At 28.1% G+C, this 19,098-nt stretch overlaps 1 protein-coding gene across 1 annotated transcript in view; it reads left to right on the forward strand.

Moving 5' to 3' along the window:
• The window catches only part of LOC129963476 (uncharacterized), a 128,412-nt gene extending 112,601 nt beyond the window's left edge, over positions 1-15,811 (forward strand). The window contains exons 2-3 of the mRNA XM_056077883.1: positions 12,983-13,143; positions 15,080-15,811. Coding sequence (XP_055933858.1) covers positions 12,983-13,143; positions 15,080-15,142 — 224 coding nt within the window. The 3' untranslated portion in view covers positions 15,143-15,811. The remainder of the gene's footprint in view (positions 1-12,982; positions 13,144-15,079) is intronic.
• The last annotated feature ends 3,287 nt before the right edge of the window (positions 15,812-19,098 follow it).

A 19,098-nucleotide genomic window follows, 5' to 3' on the forward strand; every position in this document is an offset into this window, starting at 1 on the left:
ATGTAAAGATTTTCTTCCTGCTTAAATATAAAACTATAATTCAAGTAATATGTGAATGAATATTTATTTTTAAGTAAGATTTATTTTTAAAACATTCATTTTTTGATTAATAAAAAGAGTTAGATATTAATTAAAATAATCTAAAATTTTATTAAATAATTTTAAAAAAGGAAAACACGTTCATAGATTTATTTTTTTTAATTAGAATTCAGGTATTAAAAGAAAATACATTTACTTTTCCATATAAAAATGAATATCATATAAATTGAAATTATCTTTAAAATTTTAATTTAATTTAAATAATTCTAAATATTTTTTTTAAAAAATACATTCATACTTATAATTACTTTTCTTCTAAAAATTAAATTATAATTCAAGAATTAAGAGAATAAATATTTATTTTTGCATAAAAAAATGAAAAACATATTAATAAAAACTGTTTGTAAAATGTTAAATTAATTTGAAATAAATAGGAAAAAATTTTCAAGCAAAAAATGCTAGCCCAGGACAGAACTCATGTCTTCTGTTTACTACGCCAGCGTCTTATCCACTATACTGTTTGAGCATCAAGAACAGTGATTATTAATATGCAAGCTATACAAAACGTTTGAGGGCCATTTTCTCGAAATTGTCTAGCTATTGCACTTTAATATTTTCGTGAATGAACATTCTAAATATATACTATCTTTATACTAAATCTCATCCCGAACTGAATTTTCAACCTCGTGCCCTCTCCTTGTAAGTTAAAATAAGGTCAATAAAATACCTTTGATTTTTAATTAAGTGCTTTTTTAAGTGAATTCAAAGAGTTTTTTTTTCCCTTAATCCGAAGTCTATCTGCTTGAAAAAGTTTTACTTTTTCCCTAATTTGGTAAGGGATGATTGAGCAAAACTTATGTGCACACAGATATATATATATATGGAATTAGATAATCGACATTTGGCAACAGCTGTCAAATTTGGATTGTTTACATGCTTGAATCAGTTTGTTTTCTTAAATGAATTAATGACGTGCAGTTTCGACTATAAATTAAATTCAATTGAAATATAGCATCTATTTTGCTTTCTTTTCAACATAGTAGAGCTTTTTTTAGAACTAATCGCTTCAAACAACCGGCTGTGAATATTAATTATATTTAGTTCAAACAAATCATTTCGATTAACTTCATGTCCATGATTCTATCAAATTGTCAGACATTAAAATCGTGCTATTTTACTTAAGTTCTGTTAGTTGTGTACATGAATTTTTCTAATAGAGAAAAGCTTCATGACATCATAGCACTTTTAAAAACGTAAACATCCGGTTCACCTATCTTCTAATTTTCGCAGTGCTGTAACTTCACTTCTTGAAAACTACACAGATATTAAACAGAATCTTTCTTCGCTAGTTTTAAAAAATGAAAGAAAATCATGCAATTAAATATATAAGAAAACAATGAAAACAATTTGAATTTCAAGTATGATATCAACAGTGCCAAATTGGAAATTAACCAAATAAAAAAAATTATATAAATTGCTAATATTCAGTAAAAACTTGCATGGTAATTAAATTGGTATCATTAAAAAGACAATTTTTTAAATTTTGAAACTTATTAAATTTTATTTTTGTGCAATAACATTATCGGAAATTATCTGGGGTGGGTAGAGTTTAAGATTATTTTTAATAATGAAAATGTTATTTAAAAATTTTTTAAAAATCACCTGAGGTACATCTTATCACCCTCCATGGTATACATATATAACAAATTTGGTATCAGTAAGTATCTGTTAGAGAAACACTCTAGCCTATCGAACATCAATTTACATATACATATTCATCTGTATTATTAGTCGAGATTAAATTCAAGGAAATAAAATGATTAGACTTAATGTAAAATATTATGGAAGTATGGACGTGAAATATTATGAAAGTATCAAATAAATAGAAATTAGAACTAGTCCATAAGGGATAGATTTCAAACTAAAATAACTAATTAAACATGATATCAAGAAAAAAAATTAGTGATTTCAATCAAATTAGTTATGCCGTTCATCTAGAACAAGAGTCAGCTAACTTTTCAGACAAAAAAAAAAAAAAAAAACTGAACCTTCTATCTGAACACAATGCTCAAAAAAATGTATGATATTTGATAACTGAAATTTGGAATACCGTTTTAGCATCAAAATTGTAGATCTCTATCATATTTTAAAGCCTTTAGATCAATGAGGAAATTGCAATAAAAATCATATTCGGTTATGTTCATTCATTATATAATAATACAAGATATACAAAACGCTCCATCTAATAATATAAGATATCACGGTGTCACCACATTATATATTAAGGTCTAGTATTTACAGAATATTCAATTTCTTTCCCCGGCGCATTTAGCTTTCTGGTAAGGAAGATAGTTTTACAGATTACTCTGATGAATGCTGAACGGATGACGGATTAATTATCCCTGGTATGGGTTGCAATACCGGACCCAAATTTCAATACCGGTATTCGGTATTTTTTAAATCTTAATACCGGTATTACAAATTTTAGAAAAAGAAAGAAAACACAGGTGTTTCTTTGTTTTATTTGCCAGTTTTGTTAGAGAGTGCAAATATCACAAAAAATAATTTGTAACTTATAAATTATAACAGTATATAATCACAAAAAAGTAAAGAAACATCTTATTTACTTAAATCATAAAAAAAGTGTAAATATCACTATTCAATCTGTGGTACTATTACAAATTTTTGAAATGTGATCTTAAAAAACATAATGCATCAATTGTACTGTCAATAAGCCTGAAAAGTAAATTTGTATAAAAATTACCAGCTGTCGAAAAACGCTCTTTCGGCATCTACGCTAGTTGGTGGTACTATTAGCAATGCGCGATATACTTTTTCCAAGTATTTACCTCTAAATCCCTCATCTTCAAATAAATCGATTTATCTTCGGATGGTTTTGGATATAGCTGATTTCTGTATTGTATTTTGGTTCGTTGAAATTTTTTTATTTATCGCTAATTCTAATTTTTGTTCAAGAGACAATTCCTTTTCACTATCGACAGTAGTGACATCATAATCTTCGATAATCGAACCGAATTCTTCTGAATGTGGATAGGTTTGTGGGTAAAAAATTTTAAGAAAATTTACTCTAAACTTAATCAGATTTGAATTGGTTCTTTTCTTTTCTTCTTTTTCATTTTCATTTTTAAAATCATTATAATTATGTAAATACCATAAAACATTTTCTATTTCGGTATGCCTTTCTTCTGTGCGATTTTTCAATGTAATATATAATGCTTCAGATAGTGATGTGTGCTGTTTACATGTTAAGTCGATTATTGCTTTTTGGAGTGGATTTCTCAGTTTCAAAAATCGTTCCATCATTAGGAGTAATATGTTCCAACGTGTTTTAGAATCTAATATTAACATATATTCTGTTTTATTTTCAGTTAGTATATATTTTAGTAATATCTCGTTTTTATAGGGGTACGTTTAAATATCTTAACAATTTTTCGAACTTTATAAATTATAGGAAGCAATTCTTGATAGGTTAATATTTCATCCTCATTAGCAATATCTTCTTCAACAATTACATTGTCATTATCTTCATTCTCAATATCACTCTCACTCTTTTCAAAGTTGGAATCCGAAGTTTCTATATCCACAGTATTTGGATTCTTGTGTTCTTTATTTTTTTGGTATAATACATCTATTTTCCTAAGTGAATTCCATGTGCATAGCAGAACTGCTGATTTGCACCAATCAACTTTCCAACTTTTTTCATAATTGTTGCTCCATCAGTCGTTATAGATACAATATTTTCTTTCAGGGATAATCCATGTTTCGCTAATTTAGATTTAAGCCATTAATTAGCTAATTAATTTCGCGCTTAGGGAGACATAAAAACAAACGTATACTATTTTGTTATGTTCACGATACCTGAACATATAGTGGAGACAATTTTAAAAATTTCTAGTAAATACCGAAAAACCGGTATTTAAACTTGTGAATACCGGTATTACAAAATTGTACAAATGGCTCAAAATACCGATATTCGGTATCCCGGTATACCGGTATTGCAATCCCTAATCCCTAGCAATGTTAGCATTTTTCAATTTGGCTTCAAATTCGACAACTTTGACAGCAAAATCGAAGATTCTAGAAAAAACAAGAATTTTGGCGATAAATCTATTAGGATGCGCATTATAACGATCTTACTGGAATCTTCTTTGTCCTGTCACTAAAACATAAAAAGCCAGAAGACAGCTTCAATCAGTCAGTACCGAACCTGTATTGACTTGAACATTAAATCAGTATTGATTCTGCAATCAAGTTCAGCAGAACGACCAGTCAGTAAAGAAAAATAGATGTTCGGAGGTCACCTGAAGGTATTTTAAGGTAAAGAAAACTTTCAGTAGATATTATTTTAGGAAAAAATCACCAGCCTTTTATAAAAAATCATTATAACATGTATCTACTTATTAATTAACAATAAAACCCTTTAATATTTTTTTTAATTGCTTTAAATTTTTGGTTTGTTTAAATTCTGCATAATTATATGTGTAAAATTATTTCATTTTCCCATTGAAGGTTAAGTTCGTGAATTTACATTTTACGGTGGATGCAATATATTAATGATCTAACACAGCATACGAAAAGATTTATTGCATTGCAAGCACATAGGTACGGTGAAATGTAAAAGATCCAGTAAAATGCTGAAAATTAAGATCTCCATTTCCAACTTTCATATGATTTTTTTTTTCTTATTGGCAATTTAAAAAAAAACGGACTCTCGTATTTGATGATAAAGAAATTTTCTGAAAGAATTGAAATTAAAAACTTTTAATATTGTGTAAGAAATCACTTTTTAAAAAATAAAGAAAATCCAAAAAATTATTCGTTGCTCTTTCATTTTTACGTGAAAATTCTTTTTTTACATGAAAAATTATTTTCAATCACAGAGGAAAATTCCTTTAAGCCATAAAATACATTTTTGTGAAATCAAATTGATGCTGTTTATTTTTAAAATAAATTATAATGATGAAAATAAATAAATTCTTTTGGTAAAAATAGCCTGTATTATGTATCCAAGTACAAAGTTTGAATTTTCTCTTAAAACTAACAGTAATCACCATATTTTTTAAATCACTAAACAAAAAGAGCATATTACTGAAAATGTCATGATAATGTTGTTATAATTTTAAAACTTTTGTCCCAGATTAACTTTCAACTTTCGAATTTAAAAGAACCTTTATCTTCGCTTAAAAGATATTAGTAAAAATCTTTTTTAAAAAAAATAATCAATCTGAAGTATCAGATTGATTGCTTAGCCCAGTAATAAGTGAAGGAATGCGAATTATCTCTTCTGAGTGCTCTGTGCTGTTATAATTATTTCTTACTGATTTTCTGCTTGTGTGCTGCTGTTTACTGTGATTGCTGTTTTTGTGTGCGCTGCGTTTTTGTTTTTTCTTTTTTTGTCTGTGTATTCGTATCTTCGTGCAGAATAAAGCATCATTATTTGTTACTGAGACTGTTGGACTCTTTCACCGTGCACTTACTGCATTGAGCCCCTTGATTTCCAGATTTCAGATAAAAATTTTCCGTAACATTATCATTTCCTTTTACATCATTTACCGTCATTCTTTTTTAATTTCGAGCGAAATTTAAAGTCTATCTTCAAAGAGGCACAAAAAAGTAGAATACACCTTATCGGAATATCTTTTCAATGCTAGTACAGAATATCTGATTGCAATATTTTTCCTTTCTTTATTTAAACCAACGGGAACAGTCTTCCCGAAACTGTCTCGCATATTCTCTAATAAACTTATCATACTAGAGAACACCTTTCATGGTTTGGCGTAGAATAGTAACAAAATATTAACTTTTGGCGTGAATTTAGCATTTTTACTGAATTTATGCGTCATTCTTGGCAAATTTCTCGGCATTTAATCCTTGGTATACGATGAATAGTATCCGAAAATCGAATCTGTGTTTTGAACATGTTTTTCTCATGAATTTCTCTTACTATTGAAATAAAAATTTGGCACAAAATTGTGCTTGTAGTCACAAAATCCCATACTTAATTTGATGTATTTAAGTCATTTTTGAACTACAGCATTTGCATATTTCTGAAAGTACAGACAGACAGACAGTCAACCCCTTATCGGATTTGGCTCCAACTTTTGCAGGTGTCTACACTATAGATCAGAGGTTCTTAACCTATGGGTCGCGACCCAAAATTGGGTCGCGAAGCATATATCTTGGGTCGCGACAGATGTAAGTAAAGATGCTCAACTCATGGTTTACGTGCGGTATCCAGGTTTAACAGATATACAGGAGGACATTTTATTTTGCAAACCAATGTCAACAACAACCAGAGGTGAAGATATTTTTCTTATGGTCGATTCGTTTTTTAAAGAAGAAGGATTAAATTGGAATCAGTGTTTCAGTATTTGCACCGACGGTGCAGCTGCCATGACAGCATCTAAAAAGGGATTTTCGACAAGAGCAAAACAAATGAATCCTCAAATTATATCGATTCATTGTTACATAGACAAAATCTTGCTTCAAAAAATTATCACCCGAATTATGTATCGTTTTGGATGAAATTGTTGCGGTAGTCAATTTTATCAAATCAAGAGCTCTTAACTGTAGAATTTTCCGAGAACTGTGTTTCGAATTTGGAGCAGAATACGAACATTTATTATATTATTCTGAAGTTAGATGGCTGTCCCGGGGCAAAGTTGTTCAAAGAGTTTTATCATTACGGACAGAAGTCGAATTATTTTTGAGAGAAAAGAAACACCCATTAGCATCTATGTGCTAATCAAAATGTCAATTATTTTCAAAAAGTTATAAATATATTTTAATTTGGTCAATAAAAATTATTAAAAACACTTGATTATTAATTAAATTTTCCTTGGATCGAAAAGTACTTTTGTTTATCTTTATTATTAAAAAAATAAATAAAAAATTTGTAAGTTAAAAAAAATCATCATCGTAGGATTGAAGATTTTTTAAAAATACAATCTAAAATAAAGCAATGAAAAAATTTTGACTTTTTCTCAAATATTTCTCAAATTTGGGTCGCGGCTTAAAAAGGTTAAGAACCACTGCTATAGATGTTAGATTTTGAATGTGTGTACTAAATCTTACCTATCTAGCTCTCTTCGTTTTACAGTTATTGTGCTAACTTACATTCAAACAGCCAGATTTCCTTTGAACATATTTTACTCAAAATTTGATAGAAATCAGAAAATTCGGTGTAAAGACCGTATATCAAATTTAAACCTTTTAACTCAAAGCATTTTTGAGTTATCTTTGTCACAAAAATACAGATGGACATTTTCCAAAAATATATTTCTTGAACTCATGAAGGTCTAAAACGTGGAGATTCATCAAAATCTCGAGTTCGAGTTTTTTTAACGATTACTATACTTTCTCTATACTACATATGCAAGAAAGTAAAAAGTAAAATAACCAAAATAAAGGGAATTCGAAAAAGACGAAAGAGATTTTGGCTTTCCATATGGCATATGATGAATATGTATTAATTTCGCGTGTCGGTTAGTTACTGAACACTGAACACACTCTTCTAGGCGGAAAAAGCGACATTCATTTCACAAGTTCCGAACAATGACAAACGTGCAAATGCCAGAAATGAAATAAAAGAATGAAGAAAAGAGACAAGGGGATACTCAGCTATCAGAAATATCGATGTGAAGAACCCTATTTTTATCTTTCATCCCTGCCGATGACCAGTGGATTGGAAAAAATTGGGAGGAAATGCTGATATGGCTCATTCCTTCCTTTTTTTTTTTACCGCCCTTTCTTTCCCTTTTTTATCTGGTGCAAACGATTCAGTTTCCACTTGGCTGTGGAAGCCTGCAGTCGGAATGCATTAAATGTGATTAATTCTCTTTTCGTCGCCTTGCAAAATCAAGAAGTCAGAGGTGATAAAATGCAAGAGATTCGGGATGGAATAATTGCCATTATGGGCAATAATTCTCAGCATCCAGCGATATCTTTTGAATGTTCCAGGTAATCATTAAACGGAATTCATTTCATTTATCCTTTGGCCGTTTCACATTGATCGAAAATTATCGTTAACTGAAAATGAAAAATATTATTTAAAGTATTTTGCTGTTTTATAAGAAAAATAAATAAATAATGATAGGTTTTTTTTTTATTAAGTTATTGCAGAATTTTTCCTCAGTAGATCTTAAGAATTAATATAAAACACTTTTGGTATTTCGTTAAAATTGTACTTAGATAATGGAGAACTAGAAATTCCATTTTAAAGTCTTTCTAGAATGCTTATTTTTAAATATGAAACATTGTTCTAAAAATGAATGGATATGGGGAGAAAAAGGAATTAATTCGCTCATTTTTAATTCAAACTCATCAATAATTCAATTCTTTTTCCTTCTCTCTAGATATCCCATAAATATAAAATTAAAATATCATTTATAATTCAAATGTATATTGATTATTTTGAAATCAAAGGCAAAAATATTTTTTAATCCTTGATTTTTTTTTATTTATTTATTTATTTTTTTTTTTTTTTTTTTTTTGTGAATTTGACAATTTTACTTTGTATCTTTCTACGATATAAATAAATAATTTTAAAAGAATCGATTCACGCTAGAATCTTATTCTTGTACTATCCACAATAAAAAATTTAATCATTTTTTAAACTTCGAGTATGTGACATGTGATTTGTATTACTTATTTTGAAGTTCAATACTGCAATTGCTGCATTCAAAGTGCGGTCTGTAGTTCATTCCAAATAATTGCTTATTTAATAAAATTATAATCTTTAAAATTATTAAATTATATCTATTTCAATATTTATTATTTTATTGATTAAATTTGGACATAATTTATTTATTAATAAAGCATCACTTACTAAAACTGTTATTGATTAAAAATAAATCTTTACTGTCATGTTTATTTTTAAAAAATTCCGTTTTATGGGCCCGTACTTATTTCAAAGCCCAGCTTTTCTTAGTTAAAAGTTTTGAATGGATCAACTTTTTACTGAGATTTTGTCAACTTCGAGTAGGATAAGTTTCACTGTAAGTAAATAAAGCAAATGAAGTAAATAAATTAATGATCGGCCAATTTATTAAAAAGACTTCACTTGTGTTGAATTGAAATTATTTCCAGCAAATTAGGAATATAGAAAAAGAAAACTGCTTTACTCAGCAGTTACTAAAACGTTTAAAATAAAATCATTTTCTTCTTAATTCACATTTTTTCAAACTCCCTAAAGTGGAATACATTAAAATATTTTTATAAAAAAATTGCTTTTATATTTTTAGTAATTTATATCAAATCACTGAACTTAAAATATATTGTTAGTTTATGAAAAGTGAATAATAATCTATCATCATATTTCATTTATTACTACTGGCCTTGTAGCTAGTACAGTATACAGATTATATTTAATACCAGTTAAATGGCTGAGATATATTTACATATCTATATTTTTCTAAAATGTCAGGCATTAAATACACTCATATGAATTGTCTTTTTATATCCCCATATACATGAACCTTTCTATTGGAGATCAGGCCCATGACATCATAGTGCTGTTAAAAATGTAAATACCTAGTTCATCTATCTTCTAAGTTTTATGATATTGTAACTTCACTTTTTATTTGTCTTTAATTTGAAATGGTGCAAAGCTACTAAACAGAATTCTTCTTTAGCTTTCAACTACAGAAGAAAATCGTGGTTAAATATTTTATGAAACAGTAAAATAATTTAGATTTAAGGCAACAATGTAATCTAATGTTGAACATAAGGTAAAAAAAATATTTTTTTCAAAAATCGCCAAATTTCAGGAAAAACTTGAACGATTATTAAATCGAAATCATTAAGAAAAATAATATTTTGAATTTTTAATTTCAAATTAACGATGTAATCGATTGTTGAAAATATGACAAAAAGTGTTTTTAAATAATTGCCAAAATTCTGGAAAGATTTAGACAATTATTAAATAAAAATCATTAAAAAAAAAGGATTTTTTTTTTAATTTTTAAATAGTTTAAAATTTAATTTTGTGCCATAATATTTTCAAAAACCATTGCAAAAATTATTTATTCAAAACTTTAAATGATAAAATTCAGTTTAATTTTTAATTAATCAAAATTTCAAAAAAAATCGATCCGAATTGCGCATTTCCACACTCATAAACATATATGGGTCAAATTTGGTAACTGTAAGTCAAACGATTTGGCTATAGAGAACCAACACACATGCACAGGCACACACACATACATATATACAGGCATACGCCGATTCATCTTGATTATTAGCAGCGATAGAAGATTTTTTGGGTCTGCTTCTTCTTTTTTTTTTAGGAAGGGTGTATAATATTTTTTATCTCCTTTTTCCTAATCCTCCAAAAAAAAACTACCTCGTAGTATTCAAATGTGTTCCAAATTTTTTAAATAATTGTCTAATAGCAGTGTTCGTTCAAAACTGTCAGCATTTTTTATTAACTAGCATTAAATGAATGTGATGTAGGTTTAATATTTTCTGCCTTAAAAATATCATTTTGCAAAATTATCGTTTTCTGCTTAATTAAAGATACTTATAGTTTTCCTTTACATTATAAAATTTGCATTTGTTTAAAAGCAGTTAAGAGTATAGCTTCATAAAAACAAATCAATTTTAGGCTTTAATTTTTTTAAAAAAATGTGTATGAAAAGCATGGCAAGAAATAAAGAAAATAAATTGTTGAAGTAAAGGATAATAAATTGTTGATATAAAGGAAATTGACTGAATTAGTAATACAAAAAAAATGCTAGTTAAATCATAAAAAAAGCAAAAATATTAAATTAAAAAAATCTTAAATACTCGACATAATATAATTTTCAGTATTAAATTAGAATCGGAAAATTTATATCAAAACTTCTTATAAAAAATTACAAATAAATAGTCAACTAAAAAACAACTTTAAACTATTATTTTATTAAAAAAAAACAGAACCGATTATAAGTAGATTACATCCAATACACTCAAATCTGTTTATGAGTAATTTTTATATATATATATATATACGATCCCTAAACAATCGCTTAAAAAAATTTAAAATGTGTTGCCAAATATATTTTCAAAATTAATTGTGAAACTTCGGATTATAATTTTCCAGCAGTTTTAATATGTTGACATTATCCACCGTACAAAAACAGGTTTTAGTGTGTATGAGTACGTTGTAATAGAGACTAATCGTATTTTCTTAAGAATTTGAAAAACATTTAACAGTTTGATAGAAATATGGATTAAAATAGTTTCTTTTATCATTTTTCGTAATTAAATATTGAAAATAGAAACTCTGTTATCAGCACTATTTATTTATCGTTTGCCAAAGTTTTTTTAAATGCTGTATTTTTAAAACCTAGAGCAATATAAGCTCAAAAATAGGAATTTATAAATATAACAAGCTTATAAAATATTTTCTATGATATATTTTTATTAGAAATAAAATGCAGTTGCTTATTTAGATATCAAATTGAGCTATAAGGAAGCTTTCTTTTTCTGTGTTAATTAATAGCTGTGTTAATTTCCATTAACTGGTATTCAGATTCCATATTCCATTCTCTGTAGATAAAGGTTTAGTAAGACAGGTTTCAAGTAACCTGTTTTTAAAATTTGGTTAAAGAATGTAACACAATAAAGGTTTAATGTTTCTAAATTTGTTCACTTTCTTTTATCATAAAACACGAACATTCGGGTATAAAGTTTTTTATTTTATTATATATATATATATATATATATATATATATATATATATATATATATATATATATATATATATATATATATATATATATATATATTATTCAAAAATTGAATACGCCTTTTATTAATGGTATAGAGACATGGGGATAAAGAAGATACACATTCCCAAATCTAAGAGGGTGCCATTGAAGACAAAATAATAGTACCCTTATACCATATTTAACGATACATATAGTAAAGTAATAAAATGATTCTTCGTTCGCTATGTACTCTAGCTAAAAAACTGATTCGACAAGGATCAAAATAATCACATTATGTCCTGAACGCCACTGTCCTTCCTTTGGCAATAATATATTGCTCCACTTGTCAGCTAATGGATTTGAAGATGTGTTTGGTTCATTTTTCTCTGTATTTTCTTTCGATTTCTTCTAATTAATCAAAAACGATTGTGTGTGCAAAAGTTTCGTTATTATCAGTTTACAGGAAAAAAGTAGGATTAAAAATAATTCAAGCCTTGAAAAATTGACGAAACGAAGAAGATAGGTCTGTGCGCTACCATGAAGCAAAATAGATCTTCCGAATCAGATCTTGTCAATCACAAAAAAAATTTTCTCAATGCTAATACCGGTAGGTATCAAAAGTAAGTCGAACTGTACCTTTTAACCTCCCAAATAAACGGCAAGAAGTATCCGATCATTCTGGACTATGTTCTATTAAAATTACTTATATTCCAACAATTGTGTGCCGCAATATGTGGTTTCAGTATGACGGTTCTCCATTCCATTTTGAAAAGTGCGTTTGTAATTCTTGAAGATATCTTTCAGTCAAGTTCTTTTTCTTTACATAGCTTTCATACTCATCAAATTTACTGATCAAAATGCTAGAACCCATGGTGTTTGGATCAATGCGTTTTGAATCAACACAAGCCTATTTTGGGATAGATCTCACAGTTTTGATTTGAGGTCAGATAAAGAAAATGAATACTTGAGCTTGCATCATCCCCTCTTCACCAACGGAGATACATTTAGCGCACACCAGATATTCATATGCATGTTGGATCGTTGGAATCGGATCTAGATCCTGAACTTTTTGGCCATGAAATCAAAACTCTGCCACAAAACCACCGCCTCTCTTAATGTGAATGGGCTCGATTGACGATCCAGAAATATGTATTATTCCTAACTATTAGGTCACAGACTATTTATCTTTGAATGCTTGTTCCTAAAATTTTGTTCTTTTTTTTTCTTTGTAGAATGCCCACCAGCTAAAGATGGCACAGAGCGTTTTGCTTGTCCATCCCCTGATCACACGAACCGCTACAGGTGCATAGACGATCACTCTCTCTGCGACGGCTTTATAGATTGCCCGAACGCAGAAGATGAAGATATGGGTTCCTGCATGTTCTATAAGACGGTAAGTGCAACGGGTGAACCATCTATATATATATATATATATATATATATATATATATATATATATATATATATATATATATATATATATATATATATATATATATATATATATATATATATATATATATATATATATATATATAGAATTAATCGGCAGAATAGAATAATCAGTCTTCCAGCCCAATCTCTGATTCGATTTCGTTTATACGTTCGATTTCCATCAAGAACGTTCATACACTGTATTATTGATGTGTTTGTAAATATACTAATAAACAAGTGAAGAATAATAAAAAATTTCTCTTGTCAAGCTGGAAGGCAAAGTTAGATTAATTTGCCTCCAAGTTACTATAGGATAACATAAAGTATTGATGTTAGAAACCGTCAAAATTAGAGCTTGATAATCCTTTTTCAGACTCTAAATTCTAAGATATTGCAGTTATCGAAAAACTTTAAACCGAACAGCTGTCCCTGTTAATGAGGCGCTATTTGGCTAATTTAATTTATTTTTTATCCTCTATATTAAGGAAGTTAAAACGATATGAAAATGTCACCCCCCCCATTTCCATCTCTTTTGGGCTAGATAGCCCATCTACGAATTCATCCGAGGTTTATACATTTCTAACAAAAATATTCCAAGATTGTTAAAACCCAAACAAAATTACTCTAGTTATCTTGTCCACAAGATAATAACTAGGACTCTAGTTATCTTGTCCACAAGACAACTAGAATAATATAAAAAGAGCACAATCGCTAGAGAACCGAAGAAATTTTCTCGAAGTCTTGTCATGAGAACCATTACAACCCTACAGAGATCTGTCTAAAACATATAAAACATGGCCAATTATATTTGTAGGAACCTGACCAGTTTGTAATTTTATATTTTTTACAAACGTTTATTTGAAAGCCAGGAAAATAAAGTTATTTAATAGACTTACTTGTCCCCTCACATCCTACGGTCCTAGGCTTGCCTAGTTTCAAATCCGAAACTATTTATTTCTTTCTAAGTTATCTTTTGCCATGAGAGGTGATAAAAATTTGCATTCATTTTCATTGATTTATTTATTTGTACAATTCTCATTCTTTACGCTAATAGTATCACAAAAAATTTCATTGCCTGTAAATGTACTTGGTAAAGAAACGAAAAATCATTAATGGCTATAATTTACCATATTCAGTTATTGAAGACATGTGCTTTACTTTCATAATTCCACATTGGTGAACATGCATACATTAAAAGATACATTAGACAACTATTTTCTATTAAATCGACCTTTTTTAAATTTGATCTTGTGCCTTTCTTATACTGGGGGAAAAGGACAAATCAGGTTAAAGTTGAAAGGAGGTAGTTATTATTATCATGTGAGAACATGATATTGTTTTGATTAGGGGTTTTTGAAGCCTTAAAATGCGTAGACAAAAAAATAAAACGATTTGTTGAAACTCATAATTGGAGGATTTTCTCTCTCTCTCTCTCTTGATCGGGACCATAAATATGAGAAAACAATCCAAATCTCGAACGATTCAGATCAGTCTGTGAATCAAAATCATCTAACAGAATAATCATGGTGCGAAGTTCAATTCCTTTTTTTTAAAATTGATTTTGATGTTTCAATTTATCAATGCATTTGATAGAAGGAAAAATGATTTAAACATTCAATTTTTCCTCTTAAATTTCGTATTGTCGAATAAAATTGTTCTCACGTGATAGTTTGAAATTTGCAACAGCGGGTTCATTTTTTTTTTATTTCTACTTTCCTTCGTAAGAATCAAACAAAGAGAGCATTATTGTCTTAAAAAATTCGAACTTAATATTTTGAACAACAGATCCATCTTATAGAGAAAAAATACAACTATTAAAGCAATATAAATTTAGTTAAAATTCATTTCAAATTTCAATGTTGATTTCTTTTTTTTCTTCTTTTTTTTTTTTTCAGACAAAAGCACATTTAGATGTACTGGCCGATGCTTTACTTCGTTGGGCCCGAGGAAGATACTGAAATCTTGGATTTAATAACATATCATAGAGAAAGAAAATAACGAAAGTTATTGAATGTGAAAAAAACCAAGACCACTGCTGATATAACTGTTTTGAAGAACTATGAACCGAATGAGAAGTCCGGAATTATAAAAAAGAGAAAGCTATTCTAAATGGAATGTCCAGTGGATCTCATGCGAAGTATAAAAAATTCCTTTTGTTCCTAAATCTACCTCCCATCTTGAACTTGTAAAATCACGGAATAATTTAGATAGTCGAGACGACGTTTAAATTAGATCTGTGATGTTTCGTTCCAAAAGAAGAATACATATCCTGCTGAATATCCTCGAGATATCCTTGTATATCCATATATTTAGAACTCCAATTCGTATTTAAAAACTGTTTGCATGGCTTGTGTAGAACAGTGTCTTTTATTTATTCATTTATTTATTCGATCTTGTTAAGACCTTGCTCATGTTTGTAGAATGAAATGCGTTATGGGAAGAAAATATAACGCATCTACGCTTTAAAAGCAATGGAATGTTGATATTCCGAATGATTAAGATTTCGAGTGAATCAGAATTTTTAAAAAACGCAAATAAATTGAAATCAATCACTAACTCGAGAAATATCGTCTGTACTGTAAACTGAAATTCATAAATACCGAAAATATTTCTAAATACAGTCAACTTTTTTCAGAACATTTTTGCGTTATTTTAACAAAAAAAAAAAGTATCTAAAAACATTTTTTTTAATTACTTATATTTTAATTATTTTTAATTAATAATTTAATTATAATTAAATATTTTTTATTAAATTCTTCAATTTTGATTATTCTATTTTGTCATTGAAAATATCAAATTGAGTGCAAAAATAATCATTTTGTTAGCAAACGATAATGTTATGCTCTTTTCTCAAGATTCTTCCAAGATTTCTAAGAAACATTTTAAAGATATATATATATATATATATATATATATATATATATATATATATATATATATATATATATATATATATATATATATATATATATATATATATATATATATATATATATATATATATATATATATATATATATATATATAAAAGTGGCACTAAAACAAAATAAAAAGTCTAAAAAATATTTTTTTTTAAAATTACAGATGATTAATATTTTTTTTATTGTTAAAAAAAGGTGAAATTTTTTTTTAATTTTTTGTAGCAGTTAATACATTGTTAATTGTTCAATACCAGTTAATTGCTCAATATAAAACAAATATAGAAATTTTTCTACAGAAATTTGGTTTATATAGAAAATCAAAAACAATTCGAACATTGCTTCAATTCTCAACCGGATTAAGTTCATTGGAAATCTTTAGTCAGTTTATGTGCATGTTATTGCTGCGATATAATTAAGCATGAATTTTAAAACTAGAATAAAGATAATCGAATCGAGTCTAAAACACTGTCAGAGTACGATGTTTCGAACTGAAAATTTAACTCTGCTTTTTAAGCCAAATTTTCTTTGAATATTTCTGTTGATGATGATATTAATAATTGCATCGTCAGTAATTAATAATATTATTATTAATAATATAGAATATAGACAGCATTCGAAATTTGAATATATTGCCTGCTGATGCATGTAACTTTTAAATAAATACAGAAACTATTCATTGCATAATAAAGTATTTGAAATCGGTTATTCATTTGGGCTCATATAGAATAATACCACATTGTAATTACTCACTTAATTTTTGAAATTTGTTTTCTGTTTAGCCTGATGCGAAAGCTAATATATGAACTTCCATTTTATTTTATTTATTTATCTTTTTTTTTTTCTTTTTTTTTTAATTAAACAACGTCCAAATTCTGTTTTCTAAGTTTTTATTTTTAAAAAATGTCTAGTATTAAGTTTAACATTATTAATTATACGTTTACATTTATACGTTACGTTAATATTATTTATAATAAAAATGAAATAAATAGTATTAAACGTGATATATTATTAATTTCAGAATTAAATCTATATCAGAATAAGTTCCTTCCATCAGGTCGTAATTTGTTTTCCGAAGAAGTACAAAAGCATAACTGCATACCGATTCAGAACATTCTGAAAATCGGTATGCGCAGTTGTAAAGAAGGTGAAGACATGCTTCGGATAATTTATTTACGGGGTTAACTTATCTAATTTGCAGGTCTTTATTTCTTGTATTACTTACACAATAGATTCTTCTATCTGTAATCTTCAAAGAATTCCAATTTACATATTACAGCATTTCTCAACTTGTTAGTACACGGCATTCAATTTTTTGTATCGTTTTTTATTGGACAGCTTCTATCCTCCTAATCATTGTAGAAATCTTAAATAATTAATATCACATAGAGTGGAATTCCTCCCCCTTATTACAAAGTGATATCATGAATACCGATTGAGAATAGTTTAATAGATTTTATCATTGCATAGTATATTCTGAAAGCCGTTTTTGAATTGTAGAATAGATGGCAAAATTAATTCATAAATTTAAGCAGTGAATCAAAAGTAATGTCGATAAAGGGAAAAAATTAATGCATTTTGTGGTCCCAGAAAACCTATTTAGTCTCTTTTATTTAAAAAGGGGAAGTTCTCTAGATGTCAAACACTTGTCTTCACTGGGTTATACAATTCATCGGAACAAGGCATGGATACACCCTATAAAATATTTGGCTTAAAAAGTGTTATAAACGTACTGCTGTTCTGTCGCCAAGGCCTCTGTAAAATTGATCATCCGAGATCAGTAGTGTAGCCAGTGTAACAAGCACCTGGGACATATAATTATTTTTTCGCTTCTTCACTACATTTCTTTCAAGAACTGATATAAATAGACGCTTTTGTTCTAATGGTGCCCTATAAGACTGGTGCCCATGGCATCAATATCTCTCTTGCTGCCCAGTTTATAATGCCATTGCATGTGATCTATACAGCTTCATCGCCCACTTATCAGCCACTGCAACAGATATTTTGAAATTTATTATGATAATCGGTCTTATTAAAAAGTCTATTATGGTATGTAAAATTTACAAAATAAATGTATGTCTAAATCTGTAGATTCATGATCACTCCATACGGCGACAAGAGAGTGATACCACTACAAAATCCATGAGAAAGACCGGTCAGAATTGGCATGGTACGGACTGGAATGTTAGATATTAAACTCGTATTCATTTCCTCTCAATCCATTTGCATCTGGAACGGGTATTCAACAAATACGAGAGGGAAGGGCTTACATTGCAATCTAGAAAGGCGTTCACTGAGGTGGGTGGGGGTGGAATGAAGATGGGATGGGATAATAAGGACTGACCAACTTAAATGTGATTGTTTTGGCGCACTGAGATTTTGTAATCAGGGAAACACTTTTTTCACTCAGTAAATTATCTGTCATTGCATAATTTTAAGAATATCATTATATTTTTAGATTAACTTCTTAATTATAATAATCAAGCATCAAATATGCACTGAAATATCACATTTTTAAACTAAATTGAAATCGATCATTATCGAAAATTATAAGGGATCCAAAAATACTTCAAGCATTTTTTTATAGTTGAATCAATACAATATATTACAAGACAGAAGGGTTATCTAACTAGATAATAAGGGTGGGGGATTAAGGATTTAATTGAGTGTATCTCTCCTTATTTTGATTTTAGTTACATCACTATTTTTCTTTAGATTCTTCATGGCCCTACGAAATGGATTGTAATATGTCAATTGAGAATCAATGCCACAACTGTATACAATATTTTGCTGTATCTATTCAAGCCATGTCAATTTTTTTGGTGGGATACTGTTCACTATAAAATCATTTAAAAAGATTTTTAAAATAAGACTTGTTTTCATAACTAACTATGACTATTGCATGACAATCCATATTGCTAGTGTTTCACCACCAAATATGTCAATGCGTTTTAACAGGATAATACAAAAAAATTTTAACTTTTAAGTCGGTGCCT

The sequence above is a fragment of the Argiope bruennichi genome, chromosome 3 (genome assembly GCF_947563725.1).
Source record: "Argiope bruennichi chromosome 3, qqArgBrue1.1, whole genome shotgun sequence".
Lineage (NCBI taxonomy): Eukaryota > Metazoa > Arthropoda > Arachnida > Araneae > Araneidae > Argiope > Argiope bruennichi.